At 46.0% G+C, this 23,487-nt stretch overlaps 1 protein-coding gene across 25 annotated transcripts in view; it reads right to left on the bottom strand.

The window, feature by feature from the left end:
* The window catches only part of EIF4G3 (eukaryotic translation initiation factor 4 gamma 3), a 529,091-nt gene that overhangs the window by 208,499 nt on the left and 297,105 nt on the right, over positions 1–23,487 (bottom strand). For 13 of the 25 annotated variants that reach the window (XR_007770674.1, XM_050931156.1, XM_050931132.1 and 10 more), the window contains 4 exons: positions 22,813–22,845; positions 10,334–10,354; positions 9,257–9,436; positions 8,490–8,604 (listed from right to left, as the gene is read on the bottom strand). Coding sequence is in view for 24 of the 25 variants with exons in the window: in XM_050931156.1 (XP_050787113.1) it covers positions 8,490–8,604; positions 9,257–9,436; positions 10,334–10,354; positions 22,813–22,845 (349 nt within the window). In the remaining variant the exon portion in view is untranslated. The remainder of the gene's footprint in view (positions 1–8,489; positions 8,605–9,256; positions 9,437–10,333; positions 10,355–22,812; positions 22,846–23,487) is intronic. The other 12 variants (XM_050931135.1, XM_050931137.1, XM_050931141.1 and 9 more) reach the window with 3 other exon arrangements.

The raw sequence follows: 23,487 nt of genomic DNA, 5'->3' as shown, positions 1-23,487 counted from the left end.
GCCTGAGCTGCCTCTGGCGTCGAAGGCATGAGTACTTCGGGTGAGGCTCGCGCAGACGTGACTGGACTACTCCGCTCAGCGTGAGTCTGAGGTCTATGTCCCAATGGGAATCGTGGGCTGCCCAACTTGGGTCTGGCCTCACCCCTCTCCTTCTCTCGGAGCCGCTGAGTCTTCCCTTATTTAGCAGGGGAGCGGTGCCGGCTCATCAACAGCGCCTCGCTGCACACCGAGGACATGGTACCAGGCGCGGAATCAGGACGGTGCACCAGAGTTGCTTCACTGCGCGCCGAAGACAAGGTGCCAGGTGCGGGGTTGGCTCGACTCACCGGTGCCGGCTCGACTCATCGGTGCTGGGGCCAATGCTGACTCCATGAGGAGAGCTCAGAGTCAGATCTCACACTCCTTCTTTGTATGCAGCTTGAAGGAGCGGCAAATCTTACACTTCTCACTAATGTGAGCCTCGCCCACACAGCGAAGACAGTGACTGTGTGGATCGTTTCTGGGCATGGAGTTGCGACAGGAGTTGCACTATTTGAAGTCTGGGCCATGGGGCATGTCCCGAGCCAGGCATTCACGAGAGAAAGTTCAGCAAAGAAGTTTTCAGGGAAACTGGATACCACTAAGGCTATAACGCTGTAGCCAAGCCTGGAGCAAGTTCCGACTACCTTCACTGGTGGCAAGAAGGAACTGAGGGTGGTGAGAGCACGCAGCCCCCTTTATAGTGTGATATGTCGGCGCCACTCCAGGGGTCGCAGCGAGGCTCCCCCACTATGGATACGGCTAAGGGAAAAGCTTCCAGCACCGGTGCACGTGGCAAGCATGCACACCTATAGTGGAATACACATGAGCAATCACTCGAAGAAGAACAGGCGTTTGCATGGCACTGTTGTAGCCGGCGTTGAAAGATGTTTACATGCCAGATGCGCTAAAGATTGATATGTTGCTTGATGCTTCAAGCACCATTCCAGAGGACATGCATCCATGCTGATGACAGGTTCTCTTCGATAATGATCCAAAGCATTGCAGACCAACGCATATTCATTTTCATCATTTGGGTCAGATGCTACCAGTAGAAGGTCAATTTTCTTTTTTGGTGGTTTGGGTTCTGTAGTTTCTGCATCAGAGTATTGCTCTTTTAAGACTTCTGAAAGCATGCTCCATACCTCATTCTTCTCAGATTTTGGAAGTCACTTCAGATTCTTAAATCTTAGGTTGAATGCTGTAGCTATATTTAAAAATTTCACATGGGTTTCTTTGCATTTTGTCAAATTTGCAGTGAAACTGTTCTTAAAAAGAACAACATGTGCTGGGTCATCATCCAATACTGCTATAACATGAAATATATTGGTAGAATGCGGGTAAAACAGAGCAGGAGACAAATAATTCTTCCCCAAAGAGTTCAGTCACAAATGTAATTAATGCATTATTTTTTAACGGGCATCATCAGCATGTCCTCTGGAGCGATGGTTTAAGCATGAAGAGGCATATAAATCTTTAGTGCATCTGGTACAACGCCAGCTACAACAGTGCCATGTGAACGTCTGTTCTCACTTTGAGGTGACATTATAAATAAGAAGTGGGCAGCATTACCTCCCATAAATGTAAACAAACTAGTTTCTCTTAGTGATTGGCTGAACAAGAATTAGGACTGAGGGGACTTGTAGGTTCTAAAGTTTTTACATGGTTTTGTTTCTGAGTGCAGTTATGTAACAAAAAAAAGATTGCACTTTCGTGATAAAGAGATTACACTACAGTGCTTGTCTCAGGTAAATTGAAAAATACTATTTCTTTTATCATTTTTACAGTGTAAATATTTGTAATAAAAAATAAAGTGAGCATTTAAATTTCAATTAGTATTCTATTGTTTAACAGTGCGATTAATCGCAATTAATTTTTTTAATCACAATCAATTTTTCTGAGCTCATTGTATGAGTTAACTGCAATTAATCAACAACCTTAATAATGAATAAATAATAATAATAATAGACAGTGAATAAGAAACAGCCAATACTCTTGTTCACACATGAATACTCCTTTTTGCACATGATTAAGAATATTTGTATGAAAAGACAGTTACTCACCTTTGTAACTGTTGTTCTTCGAGATGTGTTGCTCATATCCATCCCAGGTAGGTGTACTCGCCGCGCGTGCACGTTTGCCGGAAACTTTTTACCCTAGCAACTCCAGTGGACCGGCAGGTCGCCCCCTAGAGTGGCGCCACTATGGCACTAGATATATACCCCTGCCGGCCCGCCCGCTCCTCAGTTCCTTCTTGCCGGCTACTCCGACAGTGGGGAAGGAGGGCGGGTGTGGAATGGATATGAGCAACACATCTCGAAGAACAACAGTTACAAAGGTGAGTAACCGTCTTTTCTTCTTCGAGTGATTGCTCATATCCATTCCAGGTAGGTGATTCCCAAGCCATACCTAGGCGGTAGGGTCGGAGTGAGAGGTCGCAGCCTGGAGTACTGCAGAGCCAAAGGCCGAATCATCTCTGGACTGCTGAACCAGGGCGTAATGGGAAGCGAATGTGTGGACCGATGACCAGGTTGTCCCCTACAAATCTCTAGGATTGGCACGCGGGCAAGGAAAGCCAGCGATGATGCCTGTGCTCTGGTGGAGTGAGCAGTCACTCGGCACGTCGGAACGTGGGCCAGGTCGTAGCAGGTCCCGATGCAGGAGGTAACCCAGGAAGATATCCTCTGGGAGGAAATCGGCAGCCCCTTGACCCGGTCCGCTACCGCCACGAATAACTGGGGGGACGTGCGGAATGGTTTGGTCCTGCCCACATAAAATGCTAGCGCCCGACGGACATCTAGCGAGTGGAGCTGTTGCTCCCTGCGGGACGAATGGGGCTTCGGGAAAAAGACTGGGAGGAAGATCTCTTGGTTAACGTGGAAAGCTGAGACCACCTTGGGAAGAAAGGCAGGGTGAGGCCTCAGCTGTACCTTGTCTTTATGGAAGACGGTATACGGGGGGTCCACTGTGAGGGCCCTCAGCTCTGACACTCGTCTAGCCGAGGTAATGGCCACTAGGAAGGCGGTCTTCCACGAGAGGTAGAGCAGGGAGCAAGTAGCTAATGGCTCGAATGGAGGGCCCATGAGCCGAGTTAGGACCAGGCTGAGGTCCCATGAAGGGGCAGGAGGGCGGATCTGTGGATAGAGCCGCTCCAGTCCCTTCAGGAATCTCACCACCATGGGGTGGGAGAAGACGGAACATCCGTCCACTCCAGGATGAAACGCGGAGATGGCCGCTAGGTGGACCCGGAGGGACGACAACGCCAGACCCTGGGTCTTGAGGGACCAGATGTAGTCTAAAATGGTGGTGACGGGAGTCTCCATAGGTCGAAGACCTTTCTCCGAACACCAGCAGGAGAAACGCTTCCACTTAGCTGAGTAGGTAGCCCTGGTGGAAGGCTTCTACTGCCCAGGAGAACCTCCCGAACCGGGGTAGAGCAGCGTAACTCGGAGCCTGTCAACCACGCAGGAGCCATGCCGTAAGGTGTAGAGACGGAAGGTCCGGGTGACAGAGCCTGCCGTGGTCCTGGGTGATCAGGTCCAGATGTAGGGGCAGGGCAACTGGGTTGGCTACTGAGAGGTCCAGCAACATGGGGTACCAATGCTGTCTGGCCCATGCTGGAGCTATGAGAATCACCCGAGCTCTGTCTCTGCGCACCTTGAGGAGAACCCTGTGTATCAGCGGGACGGGAGGGAATGCGTAAAACAGGTGGGTTGTCCATGGGATCAGGAATGCATCTGCTAGAGATCCTGGCTCCCGACCCTGGAAGGAGCAGAATGCTCGACACTTCCTGTTCTCCCTGGACGCGAAGAGGTCCATCCAGGGACGACCCCACCTCTGGAAGAGTGAGAGGGCGACGTCTGGACGGAGGGACCACTCGTGCAAACAGAAGGATCTGCTCAGCCGATCCGCTAGAGTGTTCCGCACTCCCGGGAGATAGGAGGCGGAAAGGTGAACGGTATGGGCTATGCAAAACTCCCAGAGTCGCATTGCCTCGAGACACAGGGGAGAGGACCTGGTGCCGCCCTGCTTGTTGATGTAAAACATGGTCGTCGTGTTGTCGGTGAACACCGCAACACAACGACCTTGAAGGAGATGGACAAACGCTTGACAAGCAAGACGGACCGCTCTCAACTCCCGTACGTTGATATGGAGCTCCATTTCCTGAGGTGTCCACAGGCCCTGAGTTCTCTGGGCGCCGCAGTGTGCCCCCCAGCCCAGATCTGAGGCGTCCGTAGTCAGGGATGCCGGGGGCTGGGGCGGATGGAACGGGAGCCCCGCACAGACTACGGACTGGTCCAGCCACCACCGAAGGTAGTCCAGTACCCTCTGAGGAACGGTGACGACTGTGTCCAATGAATGTCTGGCCGGCTGGTACTGTGCGATGAGCCAAGATTGAAGAGGCCTCATGCGGAGTCGGGCATATGCCATCACGAACGTACAGGCTGCCATATGGCCCAGGAGGGCCAGACATGTTCGTAGAGAGATCAGCGGGGCCGCCTGCAAGCGCAGAATGATGGCCGACAGCGATTGGAACCCTGGGCAAGGGTAGCAAGGCCCTGGCCAGGGTAGAGTCCAGAACGGCCCCGATGAACTCTATCCGCTGCGTGGGGAGCAGAGTAGACTTGTCCACATTGATGACGAGGCCCAAGGCAGCAAAGAGGGTGCTGATCCTGCAGACGTGGTCGCGGACCTGCAGCTCTGATGTGCCTCGGATCAGCCAGTCGTCCAGATAGGGGAAGACGTGAATGCGGCAACGTCGAAGGTGTGCGACGACGACTGCCACGCATTTCGTAAACACTCTCGGGGCCGTAGAGAGGCCAAACGGGAGGACCGCAAATTGATAATGTTGGCGGTCGACCACAAAGCGGAGGAAACGTCTGTGCTGGGGGGCAATGGAGATGTGGAAGTAAGCGTCCTGCATGTCGAGGGTGGCGTACCAGTCTCCGGGATCCAGGGATGGGATGATGGTTCCAAGGGATATCATACAGAACTTCAACTTCACCATATACTTGTTGAGTTCCCGCAGGTCGAGGATGGGCCTGAGGCCGCCCTTGAACCTGGGGACTAGAAAGTAGCGGGAATAAAACCCCTTGCCCTTCTCGTTTTCCGGAACCTCCTCTATGGCTCCCCTGATGAGGAGCGCGTGCACCTCCTGACGAAGGAATTGCTGTGAGAGGGGTCCCTGAAGAGGGACGGGGATGGTGGGTGGGGGGGGCGAAGAAAACTGCACGTGATAACCGGCCTGCAACGTACGCAAGACCCAACGGTCCGATGTTATTCGGGTCCACGCCGGGAGGAAAAAAGAAAGACAGTTGGAAAACTGCGGGGAAGGATCCGGAGGGGAAACTGGTACTGCGCCCTCGGGCGCACCTTCAAAATGAAGGTTTAGGTCCTGGAGGGGCCTTGGCGGAGCCTTGGTTCTGCCCCGTTTGGCCACCGGACTGCCTGCGGCGGTTGTTCCTGCCGTGGCGCCTAGAGAGGTCCTGCCGCGGGCGAAACTGAGGGTACGGCCGCCGCTGCTGCTGCTGGTTCTGCTGCCGGAATGGCCTGCGCTGTGTCGCAGGCGTATGCATTCCCAGCGACCGTATTATGACCCTATTGTCCTTGAGGTCTTTTAGTCTGGGGTCTGTTTTATCGGAAAACAGGCCCTGGCCTTCAAAGGGGAGGTCCTGGATAGTATGTTGGAGCTCTGGAGGAAGGCCAGAGACCTGTAGCCAGGAAATTCGCATCGTGAGCCCCGAAGCCAGGGTCCGAGCGGCTGAATCGGCAGCATCTAGGGAGGCTTGTAGCGATGTCCTTGCTACTTTTTTGCCCTCATCCAGGATGGTGGAAAACTCCTGGCGGGTGTCCTGTGGCAAGAGCTCCGCGAACTTCCCTGCCGCTACCCACGAGTTGAAGGAGTAGCGGCTGAGGAGGGCCTGCTGGTTTGAGACCCTGAGCTGTAGCGCCCCCGCCAAATAGACCTTGCGGCCCAGGAGGTCCATTCGTCTCGCCTCCTTCGACTTGGGCACTGGGGCCTCTTGACCGTGGCGCTCCCTGTCATTCACCGACTGGACCACCAGTGAGCAGGGTGTCGGGTGAACGTAGAGGTATTCATAGCCCTTCGAGGGGGCCATGTACTTCCGTTCCACCCCTCGAGCGGTTGGAGGGATGGAGGCCGGTGACTGCCAGATGTTAGCGGCGTTGGCCTGGATTGTTTTTATAAAGGGCAGGGCCACTCTGGTGGGCGCATCGACGGAGAGGATGCTCACCACCGGGTCCTCAATTTCAGACACCTCCTCCGCTTGCAAGTCCAGGTTCTGTGCCACCCGGCGGAGCAGGTCCTGGTGCGCCCTAAGATCCAGCGGGGGAGGGCTGGAGGACGAGGTACCCGCCACTGCCTCATCCGGAGAAGACGACGAGGAAAACCCCGGCAACAGAGTGTCCACGGGGGGTTCCATCTGGGGCTGCACCTCCGTCTCTGGAGGGAGCTCTGGGTCCCGGTGACTGGACCTGCCGTCTGCTTCCGGGGAGGGAGGGGGTCTAGACACCGTCGCCTCCAGTGGTCTGCGTTCCCCCGTAGGGCGGGGGGTAATGTGTTGCGGACCCTGGGCTTGGCAATACGCCCATGGGGTCCAAAACCCCCACTGTTGAGGCCCTCGCTCTTGTGGTGGAGGGTCCTGGAACAGGGCCGAGTGCCTGTCCTGGCCCATGGCATAGGCGCTGTCAGCCTGGGAAGACACTGATGGCTCCCTAGAAGGCCACGGAGGCGCTGAGCCTGATTGGTAGGCGTCTCTGTGCGCCGAGTCCGACGCTCCCCTCGGTGCCGAGGGTCGGTGCCGCGACCCATATCGGTGCCGGGATCGGGAACAGCGTGATAACCGGTGCCGGGATCCGGATCGGGATCTGGAGCAATGTCGGTGCCGGGAGCGGGACCGCGACCTTCGATGAGCGCGCTGCCGGGATGGCAGTGGAGACCGGGACCTGCCACCGGCGCGGTGCGGGGAGGTCGACCGGGATCGGGACCTACCACCGGTTCGGTGCCGGGAGGTCGACCAAGGAGCCAAACGTCGGGGTGAACGGCTCCTGGAGTCTCGGCGCCGGCGGTGAGAGGAGCCTGACCAGGACCGTGCAGATACCGATCGGTGCCGCGAGTACGACTGGTATCGCCTGGGAGAACGGTGCCGGGACTCCGAGCGGCGCCCCGACCGCGAGCGTTCACGCCTCCGGGGTGATCGGTGCCAGGACTCTGGAGATAGCGCTCGAAGCATCGGTTTACCCCTGGAGGTTACCCGTCCCGGGGGTGCCAGCTGAGGCTGCGATGGCTCTGTCATTGCGATCAAGTCCCGTGCCGAGGCAAAGGTCTCCGGCGTAGACGGTACCAGTAGCTCGACCCCTGATCTTAAGGGGCAGCTAGGAGGGGCTGGACTCGACGGACCTTCCGGGCCCGGAGTCGACAGCAGCCCTGCAGGCGGTGCCGCGGCCAAGGTAGGTGCCGGGCGCTCCACTCGGGCCTGCTTCGATGGTGTTGCAGACGCCGAGGGACGTGAGTCTGCTCCCAGTGCCGGAGATGGTCAGTGCCAGGGAGTCTTACCGGTGCCGGCGCGGTCCAGTGCCGGAGTAGAATTGGCCGACTGCGCCACCTGTGCCGGAGTCAGAGCCGCTTCCATGAGGAGAGTGCGGAGCCTTTGATCCCTCTCCTTCTTCGTGTGAGGCTTAAAGGCCTTGCAAATGCAGCACTTTTCGCTGATGTGCGATTCCCCCAGGCACTTGAGGCACGCGTCGTGGGGATCGCTAGTAGGCATCGGCTTCTTGCATGCCGAGCACTGCTTGAAGCCCGGCGAGCCAGGCATGGGCCCGGTGCCGGGAGCCGGGGAGGGCAACGGCCCACCTGCGAGCAATGTTAAACAACTATATACAAGACTCTAACTAACTACTATACTATCAAACTATCTACGAATTATCTATGAACTATTTACAACTACGACGACGAACAAGTACAGGAGAGCTAGGGACGTGGAGGACAGCAAGCCGCACTCCACAGTTCCAGCAACCGACACGGCGGTAAGAAGGAACTGAGGAGCGGGCGGGCCGGCAGGGGTATATATCTAGTGCCATAGTGGCGCCACTCTAGGGGGCGACCTGCCGGCCCACTGGAGTTGCTAGGGTAAAAAGTTTCCGGCAAACGTGCACGCGCGGCGTATACACCTACCTGGAATGGATATGAGCAATCACTCGAAGAAGAACAACAGTTATTCTGCTAACATTCATGCAAACAAAAAACTGTGTTCATGTATGATTAGAGAGTGATCAATCAGAAGCACAACAAGCTCAAATTTAGCAGCTGTTTCGAATTCAAATGAATTATTTTGGCTTTACAATATTAAACCAGCTGTAGAAAAATAACAAACCCAGAAACATCCCCACACCCCAAATATCCAGCAATACCTTCCTTCCCCAAACCATGCACAATCTTCCACCCTGCTTACCATAGGCATTGGGGAATTCTCCAGGACCCGGGCCTGGATAAAATGGGCCTGGCCCTGGTGGCTGAACAGGATACTGCTGTGGAGGCCCAACATAAGGAGGGCCACTATGACGATACTGGGAGAGAAAAATTACAAGAAATTTACAAATAATTGTCATATGATATGGCATTACATACAGAAGCTGTAATTAACCTGGTTTTAAAAAATTCCTAAAAATGAGACTATGAAGCCCTTTTAAACACACATTCAGAATACTGCCTGTCCCCTGCCCCCCCCCCGCCCCCCAAAAAAAAAAAAAAGACGACATAATGAAATGCATGCTGTGTCATTTGAGGTAAAAATATGCAGGAAATCAGACCATAGTCAACTTGATTCGTTCCCCTCATTTCTGTAATGCAGGACTGAAAGAAAGCCCAATGTTTAATAGTAATAGCATAGCTCTTAAATCAATTTAAGAGTTGTTATAGTACTAGGTGTTTTTGAGGAATTTAGTTTTCCATCATCTCCTTCAGAGGAAGAGAATCAATTCTAGAATAATAATTTATCTCAAAAATAAAAAGGATACAATTTATGATTATCCCCTCTCCACCCTCTGCCTTAATAGATAAATGTATACATTTAAAGAAGAAAAAGGACAGGGGTTATGCTGCTAATTATATCAGCCTTTTCCTCCACCTTTCCTGCAGTCCCAAAAGATCACCTTCTTTTAATCCAGGAGAAATAACTGTAGCTCTTCCAAGTTCATATGTGCTTAGGCAATGTATTACCTGTGGTATACAGTACTGGGGGCCCTGGGGCATTGGATACGGCATTGGCAGATGGTTAACCATCATGATGTGTTGGTTGGTTTGATACACTGCAGTTGGTGTTTGCGCACCAGGACGGATAGAAGGGCTGCTGTTCTGGATGGCAGCTCTAGAAGGCTGTATTTGAGGCCGCTGAAAAAACTAGAAGAGGGAAGCAAAAAAGGAAAACAAAAAAAGGCAAAAGTTATTTTTCCTTGAAAAGAAAATTAATTTGCAATATCAAATAATAGTAGAGAAAACCATATTGTAATTTAAAAAAACAAAACAAAACACACTTTCAGAGGGTTGCCACCTATTCAGAAAATTGCAGGACAGTTTCCATTAGTTTTTTAACAATGGCTATTTACACACAATCCTCAGTTTTACAAGGCACAAAGTGAGAAAGACAGACTAAAAGCAAACAGTTAAGTTTTAAACTGTAAAAGTGTAACTATTAATGTGTGTCTAGTGAATTATATGCACCAGCTTTCAGATTAAAGGTCAGAGGAAAGGATTCTATGCAAAATGTACTTTATAGGGTGGAGTGGATTGAAAAAAATACCAACTTTATAAGTGATATGATAAGGCAGTAAAAGATCAAGGAAACTGCATTGAAAAAATTCCAGAAAAGCTAAAATTCAGATTTTTATGGGGGTTGTAGGTCCCCCCCATACTTAGCCTCTTTACTCTACTGAAAGTTTGAAGGGCCTACATGTCCTTTTTCAAAAAGGTGACAACCCCTTTCTAAGTTGCACCAAACTTTTCCAGCATACTTGCATAAAGTAACCCACCACACAAGTGTAGCCCACACAGAAGCCCCAGGGAACAAAGCAACCTGGTGATATGTAGCTCAGATCTTAACTCTCTTTAAGAGAAGCATCAGCATCTGGGATGTGGAAGCATTCAAGGCACTAGAAGCCCTCACTCATATTACAGTCTTAACAATCTTGAAACTAAACAGGTAAGATATGCATCATACTTTAATACATTCACTAATTTAATAATGAAATATGTGATAAAGAAACACTTATGCCATGCAGAACCAGTAGTTAAAATTACCTGGATGGGTCTGAATCCTCCCTTCAATAACGAAGCAAGAAAGCAACAGGAAACAGAAAGAAAGCCAATGGAACAACTTACAGATCAATATGAAGGGATAGGATATAACATTAGCCCTAATGTAATAGTTTCAATAATCTTTCTATCCTGTTTTCTATATAACAGAGCAGGAAAGATACTGAGCTAGTATCAAGCAATCTTTTCCTGTCAGAATCCCAACCATGTTTCAAGCAGAAGTTTTCTAGAAAGTTTTACACTGAAGAATAATTAATAAAAAAATTAAAATTTGCAGCAAACAGAATACTGGAGAAAGACTTAATGTGCAGCTTGTTCTTAACTTTAAACATTTTTCTCTTCCTCTCTGCTGCTCCACTGCTGATTGATCTGGTGCATTAAAGCAAGCAGTCAGCCCGTGGCAAGCTATACCATGAGTACAGGGAAGAAGAAAGGCAGATAATTATTGGGGAATGGAAGTCTGGGCTAAGCAAGGCTGGCCTGGCACTGGGAAAGGATGGGCCAATATATATGCTTCACTGTTAAGTCCACTGGAGAAGAGAGCAAGGCAGAAGGCTCCTATGATGCACCTGTACTTGGAAACTGTGGTAGTGATAACAAAATAGCCACTTTGGTCATTCTTGAAGATTCGGAGACACTGTGATAGTCCCCGTATTGAATGATTTCTCTCCATAAATGTCAACACTTAGTCCCTTTCTCTAAAGGCCAGATAAAATGAATATGAAGATGAAAGCAAAAATGTTATTACTAAGCTGTTAACTTGGATGAAGAATTGTATCATCAGTCATACCCTACGATGTGTTTTGTATCAGAAGAAAGTTCAATTGTTTGGGCAAAAAACAAAAACTCCCAAACTTCTGGGTTAGTGGAAACTAGGTGGTTGTCTAGCCCTGGAGGACCAAGGGATCACTATCTGACATAGGAGATGTGGTAAGTTCATGCTGACTGTGGCTAAGATTTGTATGATTTCCAGTATCCAGAGACACCAGAAAGAGTGTGTGAAAACAATTTAGAGATTTGATATTCTTACTGACACAGCATAACAGATATAGGCTTGAAAATGATCTTGCCAGGACTGCAATTATAAATCTCATTTTTCTTCCATCTTTGTGTTTTCCCCTTTTAACCTATGCAATCTCTTGAGCTAGCAAAGATGAGCAAGAACAGGCTTGTATGGGGTTCAAGGATGAAGGTTCTTTCTCTGTAGTTCTTCCTCTGGTATCAGACTTTGACAGCCTCTTGGCTGGCTTGCTGAGATGTAGTTACTTCTAGCTCACCAGTGATCCACAATGGAGCTCCTCATACAGAATCAGTGTCCCTCTGTTTCTATATGTATTCAAAGTGGAAATAGATTGGATGGAGACTCAGCTTTGGTCTGGTCTCTCATTATGTCAACTAGCCAGAGTTTCTCCACTGTCCAAATTAGTGTGACAGCTTGCTAGGTCAATATCTACAGTCAATATCATGTGTTCACAGCTGCCATAGAAAAAAAAATCAATATTATTTTCAAATTAAAAAAATAAAGACTGTGGTCCTTCAACACTGGAACTGAAGTATTGGAAACCTGCCTCTCTCTCCAACAAGGTCACTCCATTCTTAGGAGGAAACATATTGACTAGCAAATATGCAATATAGGCCACCAAATTAGTGAAAAAATGTATGGAAATGGAAATTACTGATTTGTGTATGGCTTTTTACCATCAATCAGTGTGTCTACAAGACCATCTGAAGCTGTCTGTAAAGTCACAGGAATGCAATTCTAAAATAATTCTGCTTCTTGAGAAACAAACTGGCTCCTCTTTCTGTTGTCACCAGTGGAATGAAAGTGCACTTAGAACCAAAACAGTGCCTTCCAAAACACATGGCATGCTTAGCAAGCTTGAGGACTTATATTAAACTAGCAAAGAGTCCTGTGGCACCTTATAGACTAACAGACGTATTGGAGCATGAGCTTTCGTGGGTGAATACCCATTTCGTCGGATGCATCGTTGGTATTCACCCACGAAAGCTCATGCTCCAATATATCTGTTAGTCTATAAGGTGCCACAGGCCTTTTTGGGCTTTTACAGATCCAGACTAACACAACCACTCCTCTGATACTTATATTAAACTGTTACACAGCTATCTATCCTTGCAGTTCTGGGTACAAAGTGAACCCATAGAGAGGAGATCACTGGGCTTTAAGAAATAATACTGCATGTCATAGTAAAAGTTGCTGAGAGCCAGTTATGATTCTTGGGAGAAGGAGAGCAAAGGCACAATGATTTCATTACTTCTAAAAGACAGACACTGGGAAATCAACAAATTACACTTCTGTCAACTAACGTGAGAGGAGAATACCACCCATTGTTTAGATAATAGGTTGTCAACCCAGTGGTGAAGAAGAACCAAAACTTTTTTTTTTTTTTTTTGGAGCAGGGAGGTCATGCAAATTTGAGTGAGGATTTGCAAACATGAACGCTGGGTTGCAATGCCATACTAACACGTGGGTCAATGTTAGCAGACCTCCCAAAGAAAGTGAGTCTCTAAAAGGGGTTTTGCACAAGAGCAGTGAGAATATCCTTCTCGTTATTGTAAAACAGGATAGGGGAGAATCAAGTTAAAAAAAAAAGTCAGTCCAAAGGGAGAAGTCTCTAGCAGAATTTACTTCATTATTTTTAGGTACAGAAAACCCTTCCAAATGAAAAAAACTTAGGCTTTATTTCTAGAAAAAAGCAGAAATCCATCAAAGCATGAGAGTACATCTAATCTATATATAGGTTCAGGCATTCAAAATAAGCCCTAGCTGGCAAAACATTTTATACTCTATCCTTCCCCCTTCCCCTCCAAAGGTAAGCTGACAATATCTAAACCTACTCCTGGAGGGTGGTATTTTGCAACTCTGTTTTTCTAACAATTTAATGTCACAAGTTTATATGCAAACACACATGGCTGAAGCAATGCTAACAATGCCTTCCTTGAGAAGGGCAAGGAAATTCAGAATTAAGGTTGAAACTGTCCACAGTTCATTCCCATGTATGCAAGTGTTACCTTGGAGCACGTGCATTACAGAGTCAGGAACAGCATTTAGGGTAAGGAGTTCCATGATGTGGTTATTGTTAGAAATCCTCAACACCAGCAACCTATTCCGGACAACCTCTCCCACAAATCCCTCCCTCTCTTTAAGACTAGGAGTTTGTCTTCACATACAGCATTGCAGCAGCATAGCTGCACCACTGTAGCGCTTTAATGAAGATGCTACTGTACCCAAGGAAGAGCTTCTCCAGTCAGTGTAGTTAATCCACTTCTCCAAGAGGCAGTAGCTAAATTGACAAGAGAAACTCTCCCATTGACATAGCGCTGTCTATACCGGGGTTAGGTCTGTATAACTACATCACTCAGGGGTGTGGATTTTTCACACCCCTGATCGATGTAGTTATACCGATATAAGTTTGTAGTGTAAACCTGGCCTAAGAACTGCAAGACCTAACAAAGCTCTAACCACTGTGAACCAAATGCCACAATGTATCTTATACAAAATTAGAAAACTGCTGTGTCTAGGGGCCGGTCTACACTGGGGAGAGGGGCGGGGTCGATGTAAGATACGCAACTTCAGCTATGAGGGGCGGGGTCGATGTAAGATACGCAACTTTAGCTGAAGTCGACATATCTTATTTTGACTTATCTCCCGTCCTCACGGCATGGGATTGACGGCCATGGCTCCCCTGTCGACTCCGCTTCTGCCTCTCGCCCTGGTGGAGTTCCAGAGTCGACGGGGAGAGTGGCAAGATGCGATAAGTCGATCCCCGATAGATCGATCACAACCTGCCGATCTGGCGGGTAGTGTGGATGTACCCGAACATGACAAACATTTGTTTCAAACCAACTGTTTTTACTCTACAGCCTCACTTTCCTTACAAAGTGAAAATGAACCTTTAATCACTGCCTCATTGTTAGTTTGGTATTAATTTTCTTCTTTCAATTAAAAACGCTTTTTCTTCAAGCATATGAAAACAAACACACATAACAGCTCCATATACAGGGCACCTGTAAATGAAGAATTCTGGTTTCTTCTGCAAAAATCTGTATTTTGCATCAGAAGTTAAAGATGGAATGAGACCTTTTAGGTGTGTGGCAGGATGGACTAGGTTCGGAGGTCCCCTGCTGGAGGTCTCATGGCCCTGCATCACCCTGCCCCAGAATAAAGCAGAGAGAAGTGCTCCAGACAGCCTAGAGTGGCTGCAGAGGAGCGGCCGATCAGAGGGGCAGATGGAGTGAAGCCTGGGTGAATGGCTGGCTGAAAGAGCAGCAATATCGTGGACAGCTCACTGCAGACAAGACTGAAACCCAGGCTGCTGAAGACGGGGTGCCTGTCTGGCGGGAAGAGCAGCAGGACCAACGGAAGGTCAGTGCGGCAGGCTGAAGCCCAGGGGGTCTGAGCAAAGAACCTGCCCAGGCCAGCAAGGGTAATGAGATGGGTCCCGCTGGTCTGATTGAAGACTGAGCCTAGGGAGGCCTCCTGAAACGCCACCAGCTGCGGATACTGAGATAGACCACGGCTTGGGGTTGAAGAAGGCAGAGCCTCTGGGAAGATACCTAAGAGCTATGGCCCCATAACAAGGCCGTGATAAGAACTTGGGACTATATACCCCAGAAGGAGGGACAGTGAATATGTCTTGGCCTCAGGGCTGAGTCGCTGAAGACCCATTGAGAGAACCATCAGCCCGGTGATGTGCACAAGAGGTGGGTGCCATCCCGATATAAGAACTAAAACTAAAAGCAGGCTCACACTCAACCAACCAAAGGGCAGCACCCGCCCATGAGAGGCGGGTGCTGCCTCATTGAAAAGACTAATTGCAGGTATATTGGCCAGAGCAAAGGGGGCACTCGTGTGAGATGGGTACTGACACTGTTACAAGGTCTCATCTACATTATGCTCTTTAGCACACTGGCCTAGCTGAACACCCCCTTGTCTATGTATTGGCATATTGCAGTGCACAAGATAAACTCCATGCATTCTAAATTGTCAAGAACTCTGAAAGGAGAGGGGAAGAGCTTGCTTTGCCATATGCAAAAGACATGCTTCTAAATGGAACCACATTTTCATTGAAAAGCTTGTGAAGCACACCTCATATGACTGAAAAATAAAGGAAGTCTCTCTAGCATGAGTACTGCAAACAAGCTACATTTATTTTAAACATAATAAACATTAGACATTTATCTACATATTTTCAGGTCAATTAAAGGCTAGCAATTGTTACAGATCCATTAGAAGACATGGCCCTGCAAAAGGCTGAAAAAAGTAACAATGGAAACACAAGAACAAAGCAACGAATTGTCAAGATTACAACCAAATCAGACTGGTACGTTAAGGCTGTTTTCTTGTTTTAATTATGCATCTCCATAGCCTTAGACAACTCCTTTGTTATTAATTTTGAGGTAGAAGAGAAAGAGAAGAATTGGCTGGCAGGATAACTTTTCCCTGACCCTTAAGAGAGGGTGAGGGAGTGTCTGCACAGGAAAGATGGAAACATTTTCGAAGAATGCTGTTTTCTTAGTGGATGAGAGACGTGCATTTACCACCAGGTACAAGTCAGAGTGTTGACTCTGATCTTTAATCTGTCTTGGGTCTTGGCTGAGATAATTGCACCTTCACCATCTCACCGAGATCAGCTGGGGAACTTGAGTTAAAACTCTCTCTGAAATTAAAGATCTGGGTGCCAGAGACAGTGATTTTGCAGGAGAGGGTCCTTGGCTCTGGAATTTACTTCCCTAACTGGCCTGCAAAAGCCTGAGTGTAAGGCTCATTTCTTTTTCCAAACTTTTGCCTGCAGGTGATGGTATGTAGTTTACGAGTGGATGACAGTCTTCCAGTATTAGCAATGCTCATCAAATTCTGTATTTTATTTTTTATCTTTCATTATAAAAGAATCCATCACACAGTCTCTGGCTAAATTAAAAGAAATAATAAAAACATATAAACAGGTTCTACTACACCTTGACACTAGTTTAAGCACTAGCACCATGGTTGTCCCAGCCATGTTCCTTCACAGCCTCTCTGTCCTTTCAAATATCCACTAATGGAAAAAGAGCTAACAACTGCTCCCAGAGTGGAACCAGCAGCATGCGTTTTGGTTCCCAATCTCCATGAAACCTTGCTCCACGTATGTGGAGATCACACTCCAATACTATCTCTGTCTTCAAGGATGGGGTAGGAGAAGAGAACATTCCCGCATGGCTCTGTACAGAGAGGTGGGGAGTGAAGAACACCTCCCTCCACTTCCTGCTCCCCTTCCTGGCTCCATGTATAGAGCTAGGAACGGACATTCCCCACACTCATACACATCCTCCACCTCAGGAAATACATTTGCTGAAAAGAGAGAGAGGAGCAATTGCTTAGCTTTTCAGCAAAACCATGGCAGCTATTTTCATTTGACTTTGATTGTTGTTTACTTGAAAAACATTAAAACTGGGCTTCCAGAGGTTATGAAATCACAAGAGCTTCAATTTTGTTTTTTACAGCATCAATAGGCTTCAAATAATTATAACTGACATGTTCATAATATATTTTAAATAAATTCTTTATAAAGTTGCCAGTCACTTCAAGAACATAAGTCATGCTCATCAGAGCATATTAATGATACAATAATTACACTGGTCTACAATTTTTGAGAAGTAGTCTGCGTCAGAGATAAAATGTGATATTTATTATGTATTTTGATGTGCTGAATTCAAATATGACAATTAAAACAACTGATTGGCTACTGTTTCTAAGATATTTAAGTTTTTACATTTTAAGTCTATGTATATTGTGTAGATAATAGAGTTTTAATCATAAATTGTAAACCTAGGTCTTTTCATGTGTTTATGGTTGCTTTACATGACAATATTTCACCTGTCCTGTTTATGTAACACTTTAAAAATCAGCAAAAGGGTTATATAAATAAAATTTATTATGAAACAAAAGGCAAAAAACTATTATGTACATAGTTTAGTCCTATTCAGTGTCTACTCAGCGCTTCTTGGTTTGTCTCTTGTATTCATTAAATGGAGCATCTCTTGTCACTGTCCAGCAATAGTCTGCAAGCATTGATGGGCTCCATTTGCCCTGATAGCCTGCCAGGAGATTCCACTGCTGTAGTCTGGAGCCCAACAGCTCTGCCTTACTCTTGGGTAGTTCCAAATCCCTGACAAGGTCATTCAGTTCACCTTGTGTTATGAGGTGTGGTTCAGAGGAGGAGGATGGGAGAAAATGTAGGTCCTGTGACACTGATGGTTCAGGACCAGAAGTTTCATCCTCTTTCTCTTCCTCGTCTGACTCAAGTGAGAATGATTCTGGTGCATCAGGAACCGGCAGTCCTTCTCTGTGGGGTACTGGGCGTATAGCTGATGGAATGTTTGGATAATGCACAGTCCACTTTTTCTTCTTTGACACACCTTTCCCAACTGGAGGCACCATGCAGAAGTAACAATTGCTGGTATGATCTGTTGGCTCTCCCCAAATCATTGGCACTGCAAAAGGCATAGATTTCCTCTTCATGTTCAACCACTGGCAAAGATTTGTTGCACAAGTGTTGCAGCATATGTGTGGGGCCCACCTCTTGTCCTGATCTCCAATTTTGCAGCCAAAATAAAGGTGATAGGCTTTCTTAACCATAGTGGTTATACTGCGCTTTTGTGATGCAAAAGTCACTTCACCACAAACATAGCAGAAGTTATCTGCACTGTTCACACAAGTACGAGGCATCTCTGCTCACTTTGGCTAAACAGAAATGTGTCCCTTTGCAAAATCAAACACTGATAAATAAGAGAGCACGACACTGTATGATTTCTAGAGCTGATATAGGGCAATTTGTTCAGCAGAGTGATGTAAGCTTCGTTATGATTGCATCATCCATGACTTCTAGGAATACATGATGCAATTCATATCATGTATGATGCAATACCAGCTTCAGATTGCATCATTCATTGTTTTGCCTAAAAAGCAAGTACTGTCCAAACCCACTCATAGATTTATTCATAGATCCAGTCAAAGATGTATTTTAGTCATTTCTGGTTTAAATTGAGATCCCTTTCCTTTATAACTCACTTATCCTCCGCCATTCCCAAGACAAGGGTCGTATATACTGACCCAATAGCATATCTTGAAAACTAGAGCCAATCAACAATTTTAAGCATCATTTTTATTCTCAGTGACCCAGAATTAGTAAAGCTGGACTACATTTATTTCAGAAGCATTTTGGCTGTAGAGCAGTGTTACAGGAAATAGCACTAATGAATACTCTGTATTATATGAGTTCATTCAAAGTGATATGGAATGTGACTCTACCATAATATAATATGCATATTACACAGAAAATTTAAATTTAGGATAAAAACTTGCTCTTCCTAATACTGTGTTAGAAGACAAGAATTCCTTTTTCTGAATGTCAATTATAGCCAAAGTTGGTACCCAATATAGTAAATTTCAGTACACCTCTACCTCGATATAACACGAATTTGGATATAACACGGTACAGCAGTGGTCCGGGGGTGGGGGTGGCAGGACTGCGCACTCCAGTGGATCACAGCAAGTTCGATATAATGCGGTTTCACCTATAACACGGTAAGATCTTTTGGCTCCCAAGGACAGCGTTATATCGGGGTAAATGTGTATTTGGTAAACGCTTTGCATAAAGAAAATTATCATTCTGGGTTCTCAAAGTAACAACTGCATAACATTTTAATTAACCCAAGAGAGTAAAGACTGTGTAAAGTAGTGATTTGTAACTTTTTTCAGTTCACATGAGAATAATAATTTAAGTTAGCCTGAGGATTCCTAATATGAGAGCACAACATTCTCACTGTCAGTTTTCAGGTTTAGGGTCAGATTCCCTCTCTTATCACCCTTTGGCACTGGCAAAATATAAACCAGCGGTTCTCAAATAGGAGTCCGGGGCCCTCTGGGGGGCCTTTCAGGGGGCCACCAAAATAAACCAAAGAGGGCCCGGTGTTAGCCTTGCTGGGGCCCAGGGCACAAAGCTGGAGCCCAGGCCGCACCACCCAGGGCTGAAGCCAAAGCCCAAGCAACTTAGCTTCACGGGGCCCCCAGTGCCTCCATGGGGCACTGGGCAGTTGTCCTTCTTTCTAACCTCTAATGCCAGCCCTGGCTTTTAATCTACTGGATATGCAGAAAAACAGTTCTTATGGCACATGTGGGCCATGGAATTTTTACAGCATGTTGTGGGGGAGGAGGGCTCAGAAAGAAGAAGGTTGAGAACTCCTAATAGAAACTACTCCAGGGACTACACAGGCTTAGAATCAGTCTGCCTATGCACCAATCCCATTCTTCCCCCTCACACACACAGAACTGTGTCCAGAGGATACTGGGAACAGATAAGAATCTAGGCCTTAGAATCATAGAATACCTGGGTTGGAAGGGACCTCAGAAGGTCATCTAGTCCAACCCCCTTCTCAAAGCACGACCAATCCCCAGACAGATTTTTGCACTAGATCTCTAAGTGGCCCACTCAAGGATTGAACTCATAACCCTGCGTTTAGGAGGCCAAAACTCAAACAACTGAGCTATCTACTGCTTCTAATAAATTCTGGTTTCTGAGAGATAATTCTGTCTATACAACAACTATAACCAAGTCAAGAACCTGGCTGCAGCAAAGTTAAGCTATGTATTGGTTTTGTAAGCATACTAAAGCCTTGGACATTCCCAGGTTGTAACCTGGTTATAGGGTCACAGCTGGGTCCAATGGATAAAACAGTTTTAATCATATTATAATACGATTCCTAACTCAATTATAATTGTAAAGCAACCAAACAATTTTTACCTGCTACGCTGTACTGGCATTATACACCGCTAACTGATAAAGATCTGCAAATCTCTAGATCCAAATTCTGCATATATAGGGTACACCTGGTTCTCATTGATTTTAGGAGAGAATTTTAGCATGACACACTAAACACAAATTTTTGTCTTTTGGTAAATGATCTAGAAAAGAACTCATGATTATTCCTCATCTTTGAACTGTGACTTGTTTTCCCATAACTCCTTTTATAACCACAGAACTTCAGAGAAGGTCAAGAAAAGGAAATGGTAGGTCTCACAGCAAATTACCAATTCTGTCATGGTGCTTATTAGTACACAGTAAAGGGTAGGTGCAAATACACTCACCTTTAATGGTTCTTCCCTCACCATAAGCCTATCCGTACAATCCACAGCAACAAGTGAGCTTAAAACTATGCATAAACAGTAACAAATGATAATTTCTTCCTCACATGTGGTTTGTGTGTGTGAGTGAATGAGTAGCTGCATTAAGTGTCATTATTCTTTAAACTGTCTGCTCTGTTCTAGAAAGCATGTCTTCCTCATGAGACTGTATACACTGGGAACAAACGTATCTATAATAGTTTTCTCATTGTAGCCACTAACAGACTCACCTGATTCCATGAGATAGCATCTCTGCCACCCGCTATCATCTTCAGTAAGTAACATAGCTCACTCTTTATATTACACTAGTATTGCTCAGGGCTTGTCTACACTTGAAATGTTACAGCAGCACAGCTGCGCCACTGTAGTACTTCAATGTAGAAGCTCACAACTGCAACAGGAGAGGTTCTCCCATCAGCATAGTTAATAAAGCTCCCTGAGAGGTGGTAGCTAGGTGGATGAAAGAATTCTTCCATCAACCTAAAGCCATCTACACCAGGGGTTAGGTCGGCTTAACTACATCACTCAGGGTACTATGAGTGCAGTAGCTTGGTCAGTTTAACTTTTGAGTGTAGACCTGACCTCAGACTGACTAGCATGAATGAAATTAGACCAATGTAATGCCTTCCCATGGAGCAAACCTTCCTTGATTAAGCATCTGATTTTGCTCCACTGAAGTCAATGGAACTTCTTCCAGGAACTTCAGTGGCAGCAGTATTAGTCCTCATAAGCATATAGCATGTGACAAAGAAATAATCAAATCTATTAAGATCTTCTCCCTCATAAAAAAAATTTATATGGGAAAACTGGTTTTTGTAAGGATGAAATAAAACACAATAGAGCTGAAAGATAAAGAGATTTATCAGACACTTTGAGTAGGCCATGCTATACTGATATTTCAACTAATTTTGCAGTTAGTGTTTCCCATCACTTTCATATACACTACTCAACTTTTAAAATCTTCCTCACCCAAAAAACATAGTTACTACCTTTGAATTCAAGTATCAGAGGGGTAGCCATGTTTGTCTGGATCTGTAAAAGCAGCAAAGAGTCCTTATAGACTAACAGACGTATTGGAGCATGAGCTTTTGTGGGTGAATACCCATTTCGTTGGACTGCATCTGACGAAGTGGGTATTCACCCACAAAAGCTCATGCTCCAATACGTCTGTTAGTCTATAACAGAGGTAGGCAACCTTTCAGAAGTGGTGTGCCAATCTTAATTTATTCACTCTAATTTAAGGTTTCGCCGTGCCAGTAATACATTTTAATGTTTTTAGAAGACCTCTTTCTATAAGTCTATAATATATAACTAAACTATTCTTGTATGTAAAGTAAATAAGGTTTTTAAAATGTTTAAGAAGCTTCATTTAAAATTAAATTAAAATGCAGATCTCCCCAGACCAGTGGCCAGGACCTGGGCAGTGTGAGTGCCACTGAAAATCAGCTCGCATGCCGCCTTCGGCATGCATGCCATAGGTTGCCTACCCCTGGTCTATAAGGTGCCACAGGACTCTTTGCTGCTTTTACCTTTGAATTAAAACTCAAAGATTTGAAAGACCAGCAGACTAAGAGAATGAGCTACTGATCTTTGCTTTCTCACAATGCAAGTTACACATATGAGCCACATATGTGAGAGGTCATACACTTTTTCATATTTTCTTCCTTGCTTAGGAGCTGAATCTATATTACAGCTAAATAGTTCCGTATAAAGTTCAATTTAGCCATCAGGAAAACCACACATACACCTAGAAATTTAACTTTGCTATATACAGTAATACACATTATAGCAAACAAATGACAAATATCCTTCAAACGCAGTATACCTCAGAGCCCTATAAATTGGCAGCTAATATGCATTGTTAAAAGCCATTAGAATTTAAAGGCTGATATTTTCAAAAGAATTTGATGTCAAATTCCCATTGAAATCTGTATGTGCTTCCCTTTGAAATCATCTGAAGTTTTGAGCAAGTTTCAGAGATTCCCCCAAATGCAAGAAAATGTGAAAGATACCTGGCAATAGTCTCGCAATTTTTTTTTAAGCTAAGCAATGTTTTTAACGGGATTGTTAATAGTAAGTGCAGTGAAATTAATTAGGAGGCAAAGCATCACCGGGTATCATGGTTGCTTGTTAGCTGAGGTTATAGCAGGTGCTAACATTTGGAAAGGATCTGGCTCACAAAGCAAGCTTGCATTTTTAAAGTTAGTAGGTGGATAACCTCCAACCTCCCCTTTCCCACAACAGATTAGTTTAGGATGATAATGAAGGGGCAAGGGTACTGTACCTGGTGATGGGCAGGTCGAGGCCCCGCTGCAAACTGAGGAAAGGCGGGAGAAACAAACACAAAAGGAAAGGCACAAAGAGTCAGAAAGCCCACAACAAAAAACGAAATGTCATACTACATGCAAAATAAACCCACAAGAAAAAACACAAAAAGTCAAAGCTCTGCTGAAGGACAGTGACAGACAGGTACTACAATATAACAGGTTAACACCACTCCAGTGATAGTGTGCTGCCCAAGAGCTGGGAGATAGAGAGAGACAACCAAAGCTGCTAGTCATCTTAAAGGCATTCTACTATATGAATACAGATATACTTAAGTTAATAAAATATTATGTGTTTTAGACAAGTGGATATCCTTAAAGTGGTTTGACTGACTCAAGTTTCTGGAGAGTGGAGGACACCTCTGCTTACAACAGTGCAATTAACAGCCAGGTAAGCACTTTTAGTGTCCTACATACTACAGTGAGTGCATGCAAATCTCTGTGAGGCAAACAAGAGTAAAACAATAATTTGCACATATATAGTGCATTTCATCTTCAAAGTATTTACAGACATTAGCATATAATCCTACCCCACTATGTGGTGGTAAGTATTGTTATCCCAATTTTACAAATGGGGAAACTGAAGCAAATCGGTTAACCCAAGATTTGTCCAGGAAAACAGAGTATGCCAATGG

This window comes from Gopherus flavomarginatus, chromosome 21 (genome assembly GCF_025201925.1).
Source record: "Gopherus flavomarginatus isolate rGopFla2 chromosome 21, rGopFla2.mat.asm, whole genome shotgun sequence".
Classification (NCBI taxonomy): domain Eukaryota; kingdom Metazoa; phylum Chordata; order Testudines; family Testudinidae; genus Gopherus; species Gopherus flavomarginatus.
This window is presented reverse-complemented; position numbering and strand designations above follow the sequence as displayed.